This window comes from Heterocephalus glaber, unplaced genomic scaffold (genome assembly GCF_053883595.1).
Source record: "Heterocephalus glaber isolate CG9 unplaced genomic scaffold, H.glaber_assembly_v1.0 deba00001164, whole genome shotgun sequence".
Lineage (NCBI taxonomy): Eukaryota > Metazoa > Chordata > Mammalia > Rodentia > Bathyergidae > Heterocephalus > Heterocephalus glaber.
Window position 1 is genome coordinate 1,297,442 of NW_028258205.1, and position 15,014 is coordinate 1,312,455.

A 15,014-nucleotide genomic window follows, 5' to 3' on the forward strand; every position below is an offset into this window, starting at 1 on the left:
GCTTGTAGTGTTACACCCATGGCCACCACATGGTGACAGCTCTTTGGGAGCTGCTGTCCATGACGTGAAGCACTCCGAAAGCCCACATTGCTTGCTTTAGTATTCTCTGTGCCCGGAGGTGACAGCAAATGGGTCAGCACTGTCAGTCGGCTCAGTTCAGGTTCAAGCCTGGTTCACAATAATTAAAATGACAGAAACATGATGCATGAATAAGAGGAGAAATTCTTTACAGTGAGAAATAAAACTGCCAGGAGAGAGGAATTGAAAAGTAAAACAGTTTGCCCCATTTTCATTAGAAGGGTGCTTGGCAGGAATGAGCGAAGGAACTTGGACATGCCTCACAGCTGTTCTTTGGCCTTCCTAGCATCCTTTGGAAAGCTGAAGCCAGAGGACTCAGCTTGGAACCTGGAGAGGGCTGGAGACGGGGTACTTGGGTCCCTCCTGCCTGGGACTGCTGGGAGGCCCCTACTGGCGTTCCCTAAGAGCCTCGATGCCGGAAGGGTGTGCTGTGCAAATGTCCTTCCCTTCCAGGGGACTTTCCTGTCACCTTCCTCTGGACTTGCCATGTCGCCAGTGATGGTTCACATTCTCTCCTACAACAGCAAGGACTGCTGTCATTTTTACCTGGCGCCAAACTGATGCTCTGCATGGACTGTGCCCCTGAGCACTCCTGGCAACCTCAGGGGGTGCATCCTACCCCTCTGTCCATTGTATAGAGAAGGCAATGGAGGCTGGGAAACTTCGAGTGACTCTCAAGCCCATCCAGCTAATACATAGTGGAGCCAACGTTGAATTCTGAACTTAGGATCCTGGCCACGACATGATGATCCTGCCAGCCAGCTTTTAGACTTTGCTTGTTTTTGAGGTTGAGTTTTGCTTCTGGGTTTTTGTTTCCATTTTTATTGTCTGCTGGGAAGCCCAGAACATATCATCAGCTCACAACCTCCGCCTGCTCACCTCTCTCGGAGCCCTCTCCTGGCCCATTTACTTGTGCTGCTCCACTTGGCTCACTGACCTCCACCATGCTTTCCCTTTCAGTGTGGCATCTGCAGTAAGCCCATGGGAGATCTCCTGGATCAGATCTACATTCACCAGGACACCATCCACTGTGGAAAGTGCTATGAGAAGCTCTTCTAGGTGGGTGCTGGAAGCTCAAGGGACAGGCAGACCAGAGACCCATTGGAGGAGAAACTTGCCTGGGTCTTACCCCAGGGCACTGCTGTCCCTCTCAGCCTTGTTGTTCAGGGACCCCCAAGTTCTTGTGTCCCTATGCCCTTTGAGATTTTAAGAGGCCCAGACAGAGCCCTCCCTGAGGATGCTTGCAAGATGCCAGAGCCATGGCAACTCTTTCTCTCTTTCTTTCAAGAAGCACCTTCCATCCAGCTCCTCAGATGTGCCCTCCAGCTGCCCTGGGCCGTCACTGGGTCTCTGTTAGCCCTAATTTGTGACAAGGAAATAAAGACTTAGAAAGGGAAAGGGTATGGGGAGCCATCTCCTCGGTTTATGGTAGAATCAGGACCTCACCCCAGGCCTTGGGAGCCCAGCCCACCATTGCCCTCACAACTTCACACTGAAGCTCAGTAGCCTCTGCTAACAGCCAGTGGAAGTGCCAGCAGGGTCCAAGCACAGAGCACAGTAGCTTCCTTGAGGACAGACCTTCCCTCAGCAACACACAAGTCGTCTTCTCTCCAGGAAGTGTGTTTGAGCTGGACCCTAGCTCCCGATGACTGGAGCAGTCCCCTGCCCCAAGAGCCTCTGGCTGTTTGTTGGATGGGATGTGTGTCTCCAGTCTTACAGCTACTTCTGTTTCCTTTCAGCTCCTCCCGGCTGATCAGAAGCTAATGATTCCTGGACAGATTTGGTTGCCCCAAGTTTTGGGTTCCTCTTCCCTCACTTCCTCTCTCTGATTTCTTCATCCTCTTAGCCTTCTTAGGTTGAGCTTGTTTACATCCAGTATCATAGCTTAACGACACCATGATGATTCCTTACATGTGTAGCTTTTATTGCTTAGTGCTTTACATCCATCGTCTCATTTCAGGCTAGGTCAAAGGATTGAGCAAGAATCCCGTCTTGGCTTCCCTAAGACAGATTGGCTTTCTAATGAGCATGTTGGGCACAGGCAGAAGTGTGGGCTTTAGTGGGCTTCTGAGGGACCAAGTTGAAGACTGTAGACGATCCCCGGTAGGTAAATGACAGACATTAGATGCTGAGGGTTGGCATAGGCTAATATTTAGCGTGTCTAATTGCCATATATACTTTTAATTTTCCACACACTCTTTAGAGTAGTTGTTTTTGATTGAATTCTGTACAACAGGTTTTAGTTACCTTCTCCTGCCCACCTTTCACTGTGTCTGAGCTTTCCCTGCAAGTGTGTGGGAGTGCGTTAGAAAGTGTGTACAGTTGGGTTAAACTCTGTAGGGGCTCTTGACCAGAGGGCTGTTGAATCTTGCTAGCTGATTAGGAGCTTTGCCCTCGGGTCTTGCTTCTTGTGCTTTCCACAGGCACAAGTAGCTCCTCAGGAATATAGACCCCGGCAGGATTGAGAAGAGAGAAAAGCAGCTAACATTCCTTGATGCCTTAGCACCTACATATCGGGCATTAATCCCCACAGAGGGGTGCTCTTGTCCCCATTTACAGCTGAGGGCGGTACAGTTCAGGGAAGCGGTCACCGCCCTCTGGACAGCCGAGTTCGGCGCCACCGCTGTCTGCCTGGAGCCCGCGCTCTGGTACCCTGAGTCCCCACGAAGCACTGGAGGGCCGAAGTTGTCCCCCTTCCTGTCCTCCCCGTTCTGTGGAAAATGCCCCCAGGCTGATGCTTTGAGCTGGGCACAGCTGACTCACATGCATTCCCAGAGGGGCTTGTCAGCTCAGAGGCAGCTCCAGCAGGCCTTCAGTGACCCCTGCTCCCCAGTGCAGACTGCCTCTGGCTAGCAGCCATCCTGGGCCCCAGATCTGTTGGGGGGTTGCTCAGGCGCGAGCCCTCCGTACACTTCGCTGATGCTGTGTTCAGCTTCCCCGGTGCTCTGCTGTAGCCTGTGGGTCAAGCTTTGCTTTGTGAGCTTCTCAAGAGGAAGAATAGCCTTAGAGTTTGTTTATTTGTTAGTTTGTTTGTTTGTTTTTGGCTGCAAGACAAAGGCCTCTTCTCTTGATGTCCTCTAAAATGCCTCCCCGTCTTTCTTCACTTCTGAGCCCTATGTACATTGGCTTATGGATTTGTTTGCTCTTCCTGCCACACTGTCCCAGAGGGCCATCCCGTTTATCTGCATAGGTATGTGTGGTACAGTGTGCCGCGTAACCACACTAAATAGGAACCACGGGACTTGGCACTCGGATGGTGCTGATGCCACCCCAGAGTGTCAGTGTGGGCCTGCTGCCGGAATGCAGGGGGACGAGGCCTGGGACAGACTGGCTTCCCCTGACAGATACACTTCAGAAGCAGCACGCAAGGTCCTCAAAGACAGCTTGCAAGATCAGTGTGGGCTTTGGTCCAGAACAGCCTTTCATGTGCTTTTTGGCAGAGAATTCTGCAGACTTAAGGAAGAGGGATGATTGCATGACGTTTTCGCTTCTTTTCAATTGCTTAGTGTTTCTAATTGTACCTGCTTAGCCCACATCAATGTACACAGTTTGAATAAATGTTAAGATACTGCACATGTCAGCGTTAAAGTTTCTTGTTTTAAGTGTAATAACTTGGTGTATTCAGCTATGTGGTTTACTGAATCCTTCCTCTTTACAAAAGCAACTAAGTTCTTAATAGCAAGATATAGCAACCATGCTTGCACAGAAGGTGGAGCTGCAGACTCCACAAGTCTGAGAGAGGGAAGTCTTTTTGGTCCGTCCTCTCCTTCAACACTATGACAGACAGATGGCACCCTAGTCCTTGCTGCACATGTCTGGTGACTGGAAGCTCGGTCCTCTCCAAGCCCATTCTGCCTGTGGACAGCCTCAGTTTTAGAAAAGGAATTGTTTTATAGTGTGACATTCTCTTTTTTATTTTTTATTAGTCCATGTGAGCGCTCAGGAGGCTGAGGCAGGAGGATCGCTGCCTAGGCTGCATAGTGAGTTCAAGGCCAGCCTGGACTACGTAGTGACACCTTGTCTCAAAGAAACAAAATAAAAAGCCAAACGGGGGGACATGTGGTATTTAAACTCATATGTCTGCTTTATTTCATTTAAAATTATGGTCTCAGGGTGCATCCATTTTCCCACAAAGATTCATGCTTATGTTTTTTTTTGTTTTTTTTTTTTCCCGGTACCAGGGATTGAACTCGGGACCTTGTGCTTGCAAGGCAGGTGGCGGAACCACTGAGCTAAATCCCCGGTCCCGTCAAGCTTATCTTTTTATGGCACAGTTATACTCCATTGTATGTAAATACCACATTCAGAAAAAGAACTCCTCAGTTAAAACTTATTTTGATTAAAATCGGTTTCCTTTTTATTGTCACTCACTGTCTCTAGTTCCTCTCCTAAATGCCAGCCCCTAAAACTGATGAAGCTACTTCTCAGGGTCTCTCTCTCAGACAGCTCCTCCCATTTAACCATTCCTGGTCCCTTCAACTGTTCCTTGACATTAATTCTTTTTTTTTTTTTTTTTTTGTACCAGGGATCGAACTCAGGACCTTGTGCTTTCGAGACAGGTGGCAGCACCACTGAGCTAAATCCCTGGCTATTTGACATTAATTCTTAATACATACATTCAAAGGCCCTCTTAAGAGATGCCACCCAATGTAGACTGCATGTGTGCCAGTAGGCAAGACTATTTCAACTATTTCATCTTGCTCTTTAAGGCCAGTGCCCCAGTCGTTTTAAATATTGTTGCATTGTTGTTCTGCCTATCAAATGAGGCATGCTTCCAAATTTTGTACCGTTATGGAGTGCATCTACATGTCCCCCCACAGCCTCATGTTGTCATAGGTGGGTCTTTTCAGAGGTGGCTGGATCTAGGGTGTGTGAATATGGATTAAGGGTGTGTGATTACTAAAGTAGTCCACTGATTGGTTTAGCATAGTTCTGGGTGTGAATATTGGGAAGGTCCACCATGGGTGTGGATGGCACCACCTAAAAGGCTGGTAACCTGGATGGGGTGAAAGGGAGAGGCAGGCTTGCTGCTGCTGCTGCTGCTTCTGCTGTTTCTCTGCTTGCTGCTTCCTGCCTACTGCACTGTGGACTGTTTCTCCTCTGCAATGCCCCTCTACCATGCCACCCCAGGTTGGCGCCAGCTGACTATGTACTGAAACCTCTACAACCTGTGAGCTGAAATGAACCTTTCCGCCTTTAACTTTGGGTATTGGGTATTTTGTCTCCACAATGAAAAAAGTAACTAAGCCATGTATAATGAAATGCAATCTACATCACGTTTGAGTCTTGATCCAACCTGGAGACAGGAATTCTAAAGATGAAACACATGTCACTCAAGGGAGCTTCTACCACGGAGTAGGGACCTAGGGGCTATTGCACTAATGTTTCTCATTATGAAAAGTCACTTGGCAAAGCAGGTTTCTCTCAAACAAGTGGGTTCCAGTTTTAGGAATCCTGTGTTCCTGCTCTCGTTCCCTGCATCTATACCCATGAGGACCCTCTACGTACACATCCCCATTGATGGGGACCAGCCATGGTATATACATAGATTGGTGAGGGGCCAGATTAAAGGCCCCGCAGTCCCCAGCCCCGGAGTTCACTTGCCTGGGGAACAGAAGTATGACTCCCGGGCTCTGTGGGAAGCCACAGACACAGAGCCCCTGACACAGGACAGCATCTGCTGAGGGCAACGTACAGCACAGACCTCCTGCTGTGGGGAAGGGCCCTCCCCTCCCAATAAAGCTCCGCCCCCTTCCCAAGCGCGCCCCCCCAGTCCTCGCACCTCCCCCAGACTCCATCCATTACTGCGGCCCACTCATGCCACCAAGCCCCACCCCCACTCTGTCCAAGCTCAGCTCCCACCCCCTTCCTCTGTGCTCCTCCCCACCCCCATGAAGCGGATCCTAGTGGTGCCTGCCCATTCCTCGTCTCCCAGCAAACGGAAGCTCTGGGAAGCTGAGGCAGGAGGAGTGCTTGAGTCCATATATTCAGGGCCCGCCTGGGTAACAGAGAACACGGTTTAACAAACTCAGGGTTCCGCACGCCCCTTCACAGTCACCCCCCCCCCCCATGTATTCCCTGCGCCATCCTGGCAAACGTCTGGTCAGTGGAAGCAGGCAGAGGTCCGGAGAGGAAGGGCCCAACTCTACTAGGCCCATCTGAATTTTCCAGGCCTAGGAATGCCAGAGGGCCCTTCAGGGCTCCCTAGGGGGATACCGCTTCCAGCAAGGGGTCCTGCGAGAAATTCCCTGCCATCTGGGTTGCCCTCCGTGCCCTGGGCCCCGCGCCCTACCTCTTGGAGATGCCTCCAGGCCGGAGCTCCTGCGGGGCCGGGGACCCGATGGGTCCGTCCGGCACCACCTACGCGGCGCAGGCAGGACAACGAGGCGCGGCGGTTCAGGGCATATGTAAGCCTGCCGCCCCACCACCCCACGGCGCAGCTGCACACAGCGCTCTGGCACCTGAGCACTTGCGGTGTCTCCGCCCCCTCCTCCCGCCCCTCCCCCCTTACAAATAGACGGACCCTCGCTCCACCCCTGCCCCCCGCTCTGTCTGGGGGTGAGCAGGGAATTTGAAGTCGCCAAGAAGCCCCCCAGGGTGCAGGGTAGATCCGAATCCAGCTCTCTATTGACTCCACAGAGACCACCAGGTTCACCTTGTGTCCTGCGGCCCACCACGTGTCCGGCAGGAGCAGCGGCCATTGTCCGCTCCTAGTTTACACATCGCTCCCCCCATTGGATGCTTCTGTATTCAAAGTTGGAGGGAGCCTGTGCCGAGGGTGGCTGTGTGCAAAATATGGCCCCAGGAGCCAAGTGCAGAACCGGGTGCAAAGTGCGCAGCCAGGTGCAAAATACAGCCCAGGGCGCAAACGGCAGGGCTGGGTGCAAAGTCACAGTCCCATGAGCGCTTATGAACTGAAAGGCCCGGCCCCTGTTCATTTTGACGTTACTTACTTAATTTTGTGTAGTGGGAATTGAACCCAGGACCTTTGCACGGAACTGCAGTCCCCCAGCCCCGTGTGCATTTATTTCTTTGTTTGTTTGTTTATTTCCAGACAGGGTCTTCTCTCCCCAAGTCGCTAAACTGCCTAGGCTGGGCTCCAAGTCTGGCTTCCGCCGTCCATAGCGCTGAGATCACAGACATGTGCCACGGCGGCTGGGTTCCCTTTTGGTTTTTATTAAGCTGTGTTCTGCTAGCGGGGAGGGCAAGAGAAAAAACAGGCATCTGCTTGCCGCCTTTCAGGAGGGCATGAACATTTCCGGGGTTCACTCGTAACGACTATGAGAAGGTCCTATCTTCCAATGATTCTCTTGATTTCATACCCAATCGTTGCCCACCTACTCTCCTACATGCTACCCCACCCCCTTCCCAAAGCAAAACTTCTCCCAAGAGAGAATTTTCTGGAAAAGGATGGGGGAGGGGGTGCACGCAAATCCCCGAAAATCCCTGGAAACCGCTGCGACCGCACGGTTCTGAGTGGGGCGGTCTCGGGCGCAGCTGAGTCCGAAACACGGGACCAATGTGCCGGGAACCCTGCCCACGCCTGGTGTAAAAAGCTCCGCAGCCCGGGAGTGAATTTCAGGGCCAGAAGCTGTGGGTCTATTTCCATTTCTTTCTCAATTCTCTCCTTTTATTTTAAATCCCCTTTCCCTCCCTTCATTTCCAAAAGATCTATCTCCCTACTTCCTATCATCTTTTATTCAGCCCTTTATTTATACTTTGGGGTTCTCATATAAGAAAAGCCACGTGCTTTTTAAGCTTGTGTGTCTGATTTCTTTCACTTGACATTACGGTCTCGAGGTGCATCCATTCACTGGAAGGGGAAGAAGATCGGAAGGGAACAGAGAGGGATGGGAGGGGAAGCTGACAAAAAAAAAGAAGAATTAAGGTGTGCTATGCACACGTACAAACTCCCCGCAATAAATGTAATCAGTATGTCCTACAAGCATGGACGACTAAAAAACATTTTTTTCTAAAAGAACCAAATTTTAAAAAGACCAAATTGCAGGCCTTTGGCTGCAGGATCGTTTTGTTTTGCTGCATGTGGGATAGAAAAAAGAAAAGGCTTTTCTGGGATGTTTTAATAGAAATGTCAGAAGTGCACTAAAGGAGACTGTGGCATTTCCTTACTCAGCAACACCCCTCTACCGCCCCTGCGGGACCTTTCCCTTCCAATCCAGCCCCTCCACAGCCACAGCGATAGTCTACACGCCTCGGCCTCCTGACCCCACTGAGGGCTCTTCCAGGGCTCAGGGACCCCAAAACGCCCAGCAGAGGCCGAAGAAGCTGCCTGGAAACACTGGGTATTGTGTCCACTCAGACAGGCGTTGGAGACTCCCAGATGTCTGCTCGGCGCCCCTTTGGGCTTTCTCTCAAATGTAGCCAACCGCCTCCGTGGGATAACACTGGAGGCCCACAGGGAATTTGGAGACCCTCCGCTGCCAATATCTGGAATGCTTCCGGCCTCATCTTAGGCGACAACTTCAGCTGGCCCTGCAGCAGAAATGCTGGCAAAAATGTAAAAGGCAAGGATCAGAGCCAGCATTTTTAAAAAATAGGAAACAGTGAGATTACTATTTCTGTGTTTATACTCACCTCAACAATTTTGAATGAAAGCCGTAAGATGTGCATGTTTTTGGACGCTTCGGTACATTTATGTGGATGTGTGTATATATGTTACTTTCCTAACTCCACACGATGTTAGCAAGAGCTTACAGGGTTCCCACACTCACAGGCGAGTAAGGAAGGTCACTTGCTATCAAGCCTAAGAAAGGGGACACTTCGAGGGCCTCAAAGGAGAGTGTTCACCTGAATCTATAGAAGCTGCAGGCGATATTGGGTGCGGAGTTCATAGCTTGCTTTCCTATCCTTGAGAGGTTTTGCAAAGTTCAGTCTAAGACCCCTTATAAATACTTCCAGCAAAGCAAACTTTCAAAGACCAAGATGGAACAACATTGTGATTTTTCCCAGAAAAGTTGCATTTATTATTTTACACAATGTCGTTTGTCCTGTTGAATATTCACAATACTGACATGAATAAATCCCTTCAGATAAATGTGAATGTGAACGCTTAGGGCACCCTGGCATACTTGCAAAGCCCTTCCCACAGTCATCGGAAACACGAGGAGGTATTTTAGTATGTTCAACAGCAACACGCCTGTTAACTTCTGTATGAAGTCTCCTCTGCAAACCACATACTTGGCCTCCAAAGAACTTCTTCCATTGGTCAAAAGCCATTTTGCTTGCGAGGCTGTTGCACTTACGCCTTCATTCTATTCATTTACACGTGTGCTCCTTTACCATGCGGCTGTGCAAGTCTCCTGGACGGTAGTTTCATGCTCACAGAGGGACATAAGCACTGCTCAGCACAGCTGTGCTCCTGGAACTGGCTGGTGACCGATCCAGTTGAGTCACACGCTTCCTCACAAATTTCAACATCAGCACATTTTTCAGGGTGGTCTGGAATTCTAAACAGGGGCTGGGAACCAGGTCGTTCTGATGTCTGCTTCTGGCCTTGATTCCTTCGGCAGGCAAAGATTGGCAGGTCATTTGATATCTCAGTATCAGAATCTTTATTGTCAAAATATTTCAAGTCTTGGGCCCGGGGATTTAGCTCAGTGCTTCTGCCGCCTGCCTTGCAAGCGCAAGGATCCTGAGTTCGATCCCTGGTACAAAAAAAACCCAAAACAAAACACAAACCCATATATATATATATATATATTTTTTTTTTAAGTCTGTCTGTCTCATAGAACAGATATTGAAGAGTGAGATGGGTGTAAAGTCTTCCTTTTTCATTGTTTTGGAAATCCATATCTTTTCAACTTGATATAATTCTTTTCTTTTGAGACAGGGTCTCACTTCGTAGTTCAAGCTGACTTGAACTCACTACGTACGTAGCCCAAACTGGCACCAAACTCACGGCGATCCTCCTGCCTCAGCCTCCCAAGTGCTGAGATCACAGCCGTGCGCCACCACTCCCAGCCTCAATTTGACATAATTCTTAATACTGCAGTGAGGAAAAATGAATTCCAGGGAAGCGTCCACAAATGGTAAAAAGTGTCTCATTTTTACTGATGAGGGTGACCCATAGTCCGGGAAAGTCAGCCGAGAAGCGGCAGAACGGGGGTGGGGGGAGCGGTGCGCAATACCCGTTTGCCACTTCCGGGGCGCTGGATAACGGCAGGGGAGCGAACCCTCACTGCTAAGCACTGCCTCACCTCGGCAAGCTGCAAGCTGCGTCTTGGTTCCAGCGCTTAGTCGCTTAGTCGTCAGTTGGAAAGAAGGAAACGGAATCTTCCAAAACCAAACCGAAAAAGCGCCCGGGTCCCAGCGGCCCAGCCCCACGGGCGCGTGCAGGGGCCCTCGCGCTCGGCCACCCCGCGCTCGGCCACCCCGCGCTCTGCCCGCCCGCGCAGCGCTCTAACACTGCGACTTTGAATGCCACTGAATCGTACACCTAGTTGGAGAAAATGACACATTTTATGCTACATATATTTGTATTGCAATTACGCGGTTAATAATATAATATACCCAGACCGTTGGATTACATATTCCAATGAATGCATTGCACTGCATTGGAATTTATGCGTTAGTAAACTATGTTTTAAAGTGCTATGTGGTAAATTACCATTATTTTTGGACCTCTGTAAATGATCAGACCAAAGTTGAAGAGATTAGATTTATTTGAGTAAGAATAATCCTTAGATTATCTTTGATCAAAAGGGAAGCAATTGTAAAGAAAAATCACATGTTTCATTAAAAATTGTAGTACATTCTTTGTAAACTGCCAACTCGCGCCAAATATTCAGTTATAATTCCTTCAATATATGACTATGACACTCCAAAATAATGTTTCAACTTTTTCCTTCTCTTTCCTGACTCAATGGCTTACAAAAATAAAAATAAAAGGAACAAGAAAACCCAGCAAACTCTGGGAAAGGAAGAGAACCTGCTCTCCAGAGCTACTATATTATTGAATTCAAATGTCCAGTTTTCAATAGAAATCATGAGGCACATAAAGAAAGTGGTCATAGGAAAAGAATAAATCAGCAGAAACTGTCCCTGTCAAAGACCTGATGGCAGATCTATTAGACCAACATTTCAAAAACAGTTATATTTAAAGACATTCAAAGGAAGGCGTGAAGACAATCAAGAACATGACAGAGGTACACAATGGAAATACCAATAAAGAGATTGAAAACCCAAGAGGAAGTAAAACATAAATTCTGGACTTGAAAAGTACAATAAATGAAGTGAAAAATTCTCTAGTGAATCTTACTACAGAGATATCAAGGCAAATGTGAGAAGACGGAAGGAAGAATCAGCAAACCAAGCTAAGCATGATGGCACATGCTTGTGTTCTCAGCACCCTGGGAGGGTGAAGAGGGAGGATTGCAAGTTCAAACCCAGCCTGACAACTTAGCAAGACATTGTCCCGAAACAAACAAAAAAAAATACTCCAAAGGCCTGGGGCCGCAGTGAAGGCTCTGGCCTCAATAGCCAGTATAGCTAATAATAATACAATAATAATTTGAAGAAGGGAGAATGGGCACTAATGGGTCTGAAGAACAGAAACAACAACAACAGATTGAAGTAAAAGAAGCAGAGCCTAAGGAACCTAAGGAGCATATGCATTGTAGAATTCTAGATGAACAGTCAGAAATGCATGGAGAGACTATTTTAAGGAAAATAGCTGAAAACCCCCAAATTGGATGTATGACATAAACAGCAAACAGCTGGCAAATTGGGTGGGGCTAGTGCTCTCAGAGGGGTGATTACTGGAGGACGCACTGCCAGCTCACATGGAGGGATCCCCTCTGAACACAAAAGAGGCCGAGAGCATAGTTTGCTGCAAACAAGCAGCCCTGTGTCCTATAGGGCCCCGAGGAGAAAGCACTTTCCAATTCAGAAGGATGACTCTGAGTCCTCGAGGACAAGTTAAGATCCTGATCACAACACCCTGCTTAATGGAAGGATGCGGGCAAGTCATATATTTTTATTCAACATGGTTACAGGATTTTTGAATGCCTGCAGAATTGTGGACCTTAAGCGAGGCCCTCCGGCACATGAGGCAAGAATCACTGCACAGGCCAAGGGCAGTGCTATGAAGCTTTCTGTTGGGTCGAGATATCTCATTTCCATGGCTACTACAGGCCCTGGACTGCACTGGCCCCCAACACATTGCTTGTGATGTAAAACATACATTAAAGTACACAACAAGAAGCCCCACAACGACAAATCTCACCCTAGGGGACAAATTCAGGTTTTTAACAATGTCTATCTGTGCTAAGTCTGTGGCCTGGAGTACTACAACAATGGGCATTCACTACGTTTCCCGGAGGAACTTACAAGCTAATCGGTATTCTTAACGCACTCAAAATTCTTTCACTTATTTTGTCATGGGGACTTAGAAGCACCAACCTATGAGGTGCTCAGGGAAACAGTTCTTCAGACAGTAGTACTGTAAAAATATCTGCAAACTAGAATGTCTGACTTAGTAATCCCATGACATATATTAAGGATCCAAAGCAATGCAAACTTTAAGAGACATAGGAGAATTAACAGCTCAGGTGTTCAAATGAACATGAAGTTATACTTGAACATAGTCATGAAACACTAGAGTTGAGAAACAAAGCACACTAGATCATTTGTCTTTTGAGACAGATAGGACATGATTAAACCAATAGTGACTGAATATATATATATATTAATGAAATACATTCAATCACAGGTAAGGACAGATGTTATTTAAGTCTGGAACAAAACCAAAAAGATGAAATTTCTTAAAATTAATTTTACTGGTAAAATTTAGCTAAATTTTGGAAACAGCCCAAATGTGCATCATCTCTCTGGTGCATCCATTTAGCCATACGTGTCTCAAGTTTATCTTTCTTTATGGCTGAGTAGTACTCCATTGTAGGTCTCCACGCAGAGCTGGTACCTGTCTGCCTGCAGGAAGGCAGTCAGCCACCTGGACCGCTTCCTGCCCTGCATGATGTCCAGGAGGTGGGCGTCGGCCCCGTTGGTCTTGACGATGAAGTCCACCAGCTTCCGGTCGGCTGGGTCGCGAGCGGCCCTCCTGAGGTCGGGCAGCAGCCTCTGGCGGGGCCCCTGGCGGCCCGGGGCGGCGTGGTCCCGGCCCTCGCGCTCGTCCTCCGAGTCCTCCAGGTCTGCGTAGTTGACCTTGGGGAAGCGCAGGCGCAGGTCCGGGGCTCCGCCGTGGACGGCCGTGCGGATGGGGTGGCTGGCGTGGGCCGCGTAATACTCCAGGAAGGAGCCCCCGAAAGAGGCGCGCGCCAGGCCTTCCCTGTAGTGGGCGACCAGGGACAGGCACCGGGTGACGCTGCTGTGCCCGTAGGCGCTGCTGGCCCTGCGCACGAGCTTCCCTTGCTCCTCGCAGTCCAGGGGCTTTAAGCTGTGGACAGGCACGCGGATGCCACTGAGCTCCTGCGGCTCGGTCTCGCTGGCTTGCGGGGAGGCCTGCAGCTGGCTGGCTCTGGAGCTGCCTCCGGAGGCCCGGTGGTGGCCACCGGCTCACCGCCCTGCCCTCCCTGGCCCCGCAGCGTGGCGGCCCTCAGGACCTCCGGGCGCACCCTGACGACTCTCCTGCCCGCTCTTGCCTCTCCTGGGCGCGCGGCGGCCTTCCGCGCTGCCCCTCTGCCCGAGGGCCCGGCGGCTTCCATGTCGGGATCAGCGGAGGCTTTGCATCTGTGCTCTTGGCCCGGCTCACCTCGGGCTGCCGCTGGCCCGGGCTCCGCGCGGCCGCCTCCACCAGGGCCCGGCCTCCTCCCTCGGGCTGCGGAGCTTCTGGGCCTCGGGACCCGGAGCGGAGGCTGCGTGGGCAGCGCAGGTCTCACCTGAGGACGCAGAACACAGGGAAGGGGAGTGGGTGCGGCAGCCCTCAGCGCCCCGCGGCTGCACCCCTGGGAGCACACGTGTGGGGCACCCCCGGCCCACCCGCCGCCCAGGGCAGACAGGCGCAGCCCCGGGCTGGAGACAGAGGCCGCCTGGCACGCGTCGTCCGGCGCGCCTAGGCTGCTGCCCGCTCGGGGCGCTACAGGCCCCCAGAAATGTCTCGCGTGGGCCCGGCCTCCCCGTGAAAGTTTGGGCTCGCGTTACTTGCTTGTGTGCTAAGGCCACGGGACACATCTCCCAGGCTGCGCACACCCAGGGCAGAGGCCTGGCGCTGAGCGCGCTGGCTCAAGCAGCCAGGAGCGCTGCCCGCCCACAGGAGGGTCCTGGGCTCCAGGACTCCCACTGCAGGAACCCCGCAGAGGCCCCTGGGTAGCACAGGGCTGTCCAGTGGGTCAGGGCCTCCGCACAGAGGCCGCGGCACCCCCCCCTCGCGGGCCGCGTCTTTTCGGGGGAGGAGCCCTCTAGCAGGGGACTTTGCAGAGGCAGGCAGAGGAGCTGTGAGCCTGGTCTTTCTGCCTGCAGCAGCAGTGCTGCCCTCCCGCCCGCCGGCCAGCCCGCGGGCCCCAGAGAGGGAGCGAGGAAGCCATCCCGTGCCATCTCTCAGGGCTCCTCTGCCCGCCTGCTTGACACCCCGGTCCAAACGCCTTCGAGCACCTTCCGGGGCTCCAGTGCCGCCTCTGCAGGTGTGTGCTCTGCACAGTGCGTCTGTCTCGGGAGACACAGGGGTCAGCAGGGGGCAGAGGGAGCGAGGGAGGGAGGAGGCAGGGCCAGAGGGACCGGTGGACAGGTGCACGTGAGGAGGCAGAGACCCACAGAGCTGGGCACACAGACACCTGTGCACGAGGCCTCCTGGCTGAGTGAGGCAGGACAGGTGGGGCTGGCAGCCTGCGACTCAAGGAGGGAGAGTAGGCGGGGCTGGACTGAGAGGGGCGCGCGCCCTGCAGCCGGGACCTGCTCCTTCGTAGGGCACTCGTGGGCAGGGCACCTCCACAGCACGTCCTGCCAAGCCTGGAACTGACCCC

At 51.3% G+C, this 15,014-nt stretch overlaps 1 protein-coding gene across 3 annotated transcripts in view; it reads left to right on the forward strand.

Annotated features, from left to right (window-relative positions):
• Znf185 (zinc finger protein 185 with LIM domain) overlaps window positions 1-3,651 on the forward strand; it is a 56,485-nt gene extending 52,834 nt beyond the window's left edge. For 2 of the 3 annotated variants that reach the window (XM_013067909.3, XM_013067912.3), the window contains 2 exons: window positions 1,039-1,137; window positions 1,818-3,651. In XM_013067909.3, coding sequence (XP_012923363.2) covers window positions 1,039-1,137 — 99 coding nt within the window. In that variant the 3' untranslated portion in view covers window positions 1,818-3,651. Of the gene's footprint in view, window positions 1-364; window positions 557-1,038; window positions 1,138-1,817 lie in introns of those variants that run through there. The other variant, XM_021249157.2, reaches the window with a different exon arrangement.
• Window positions 3,652-15,014: the final 11,363 nt, after the last annotated feature.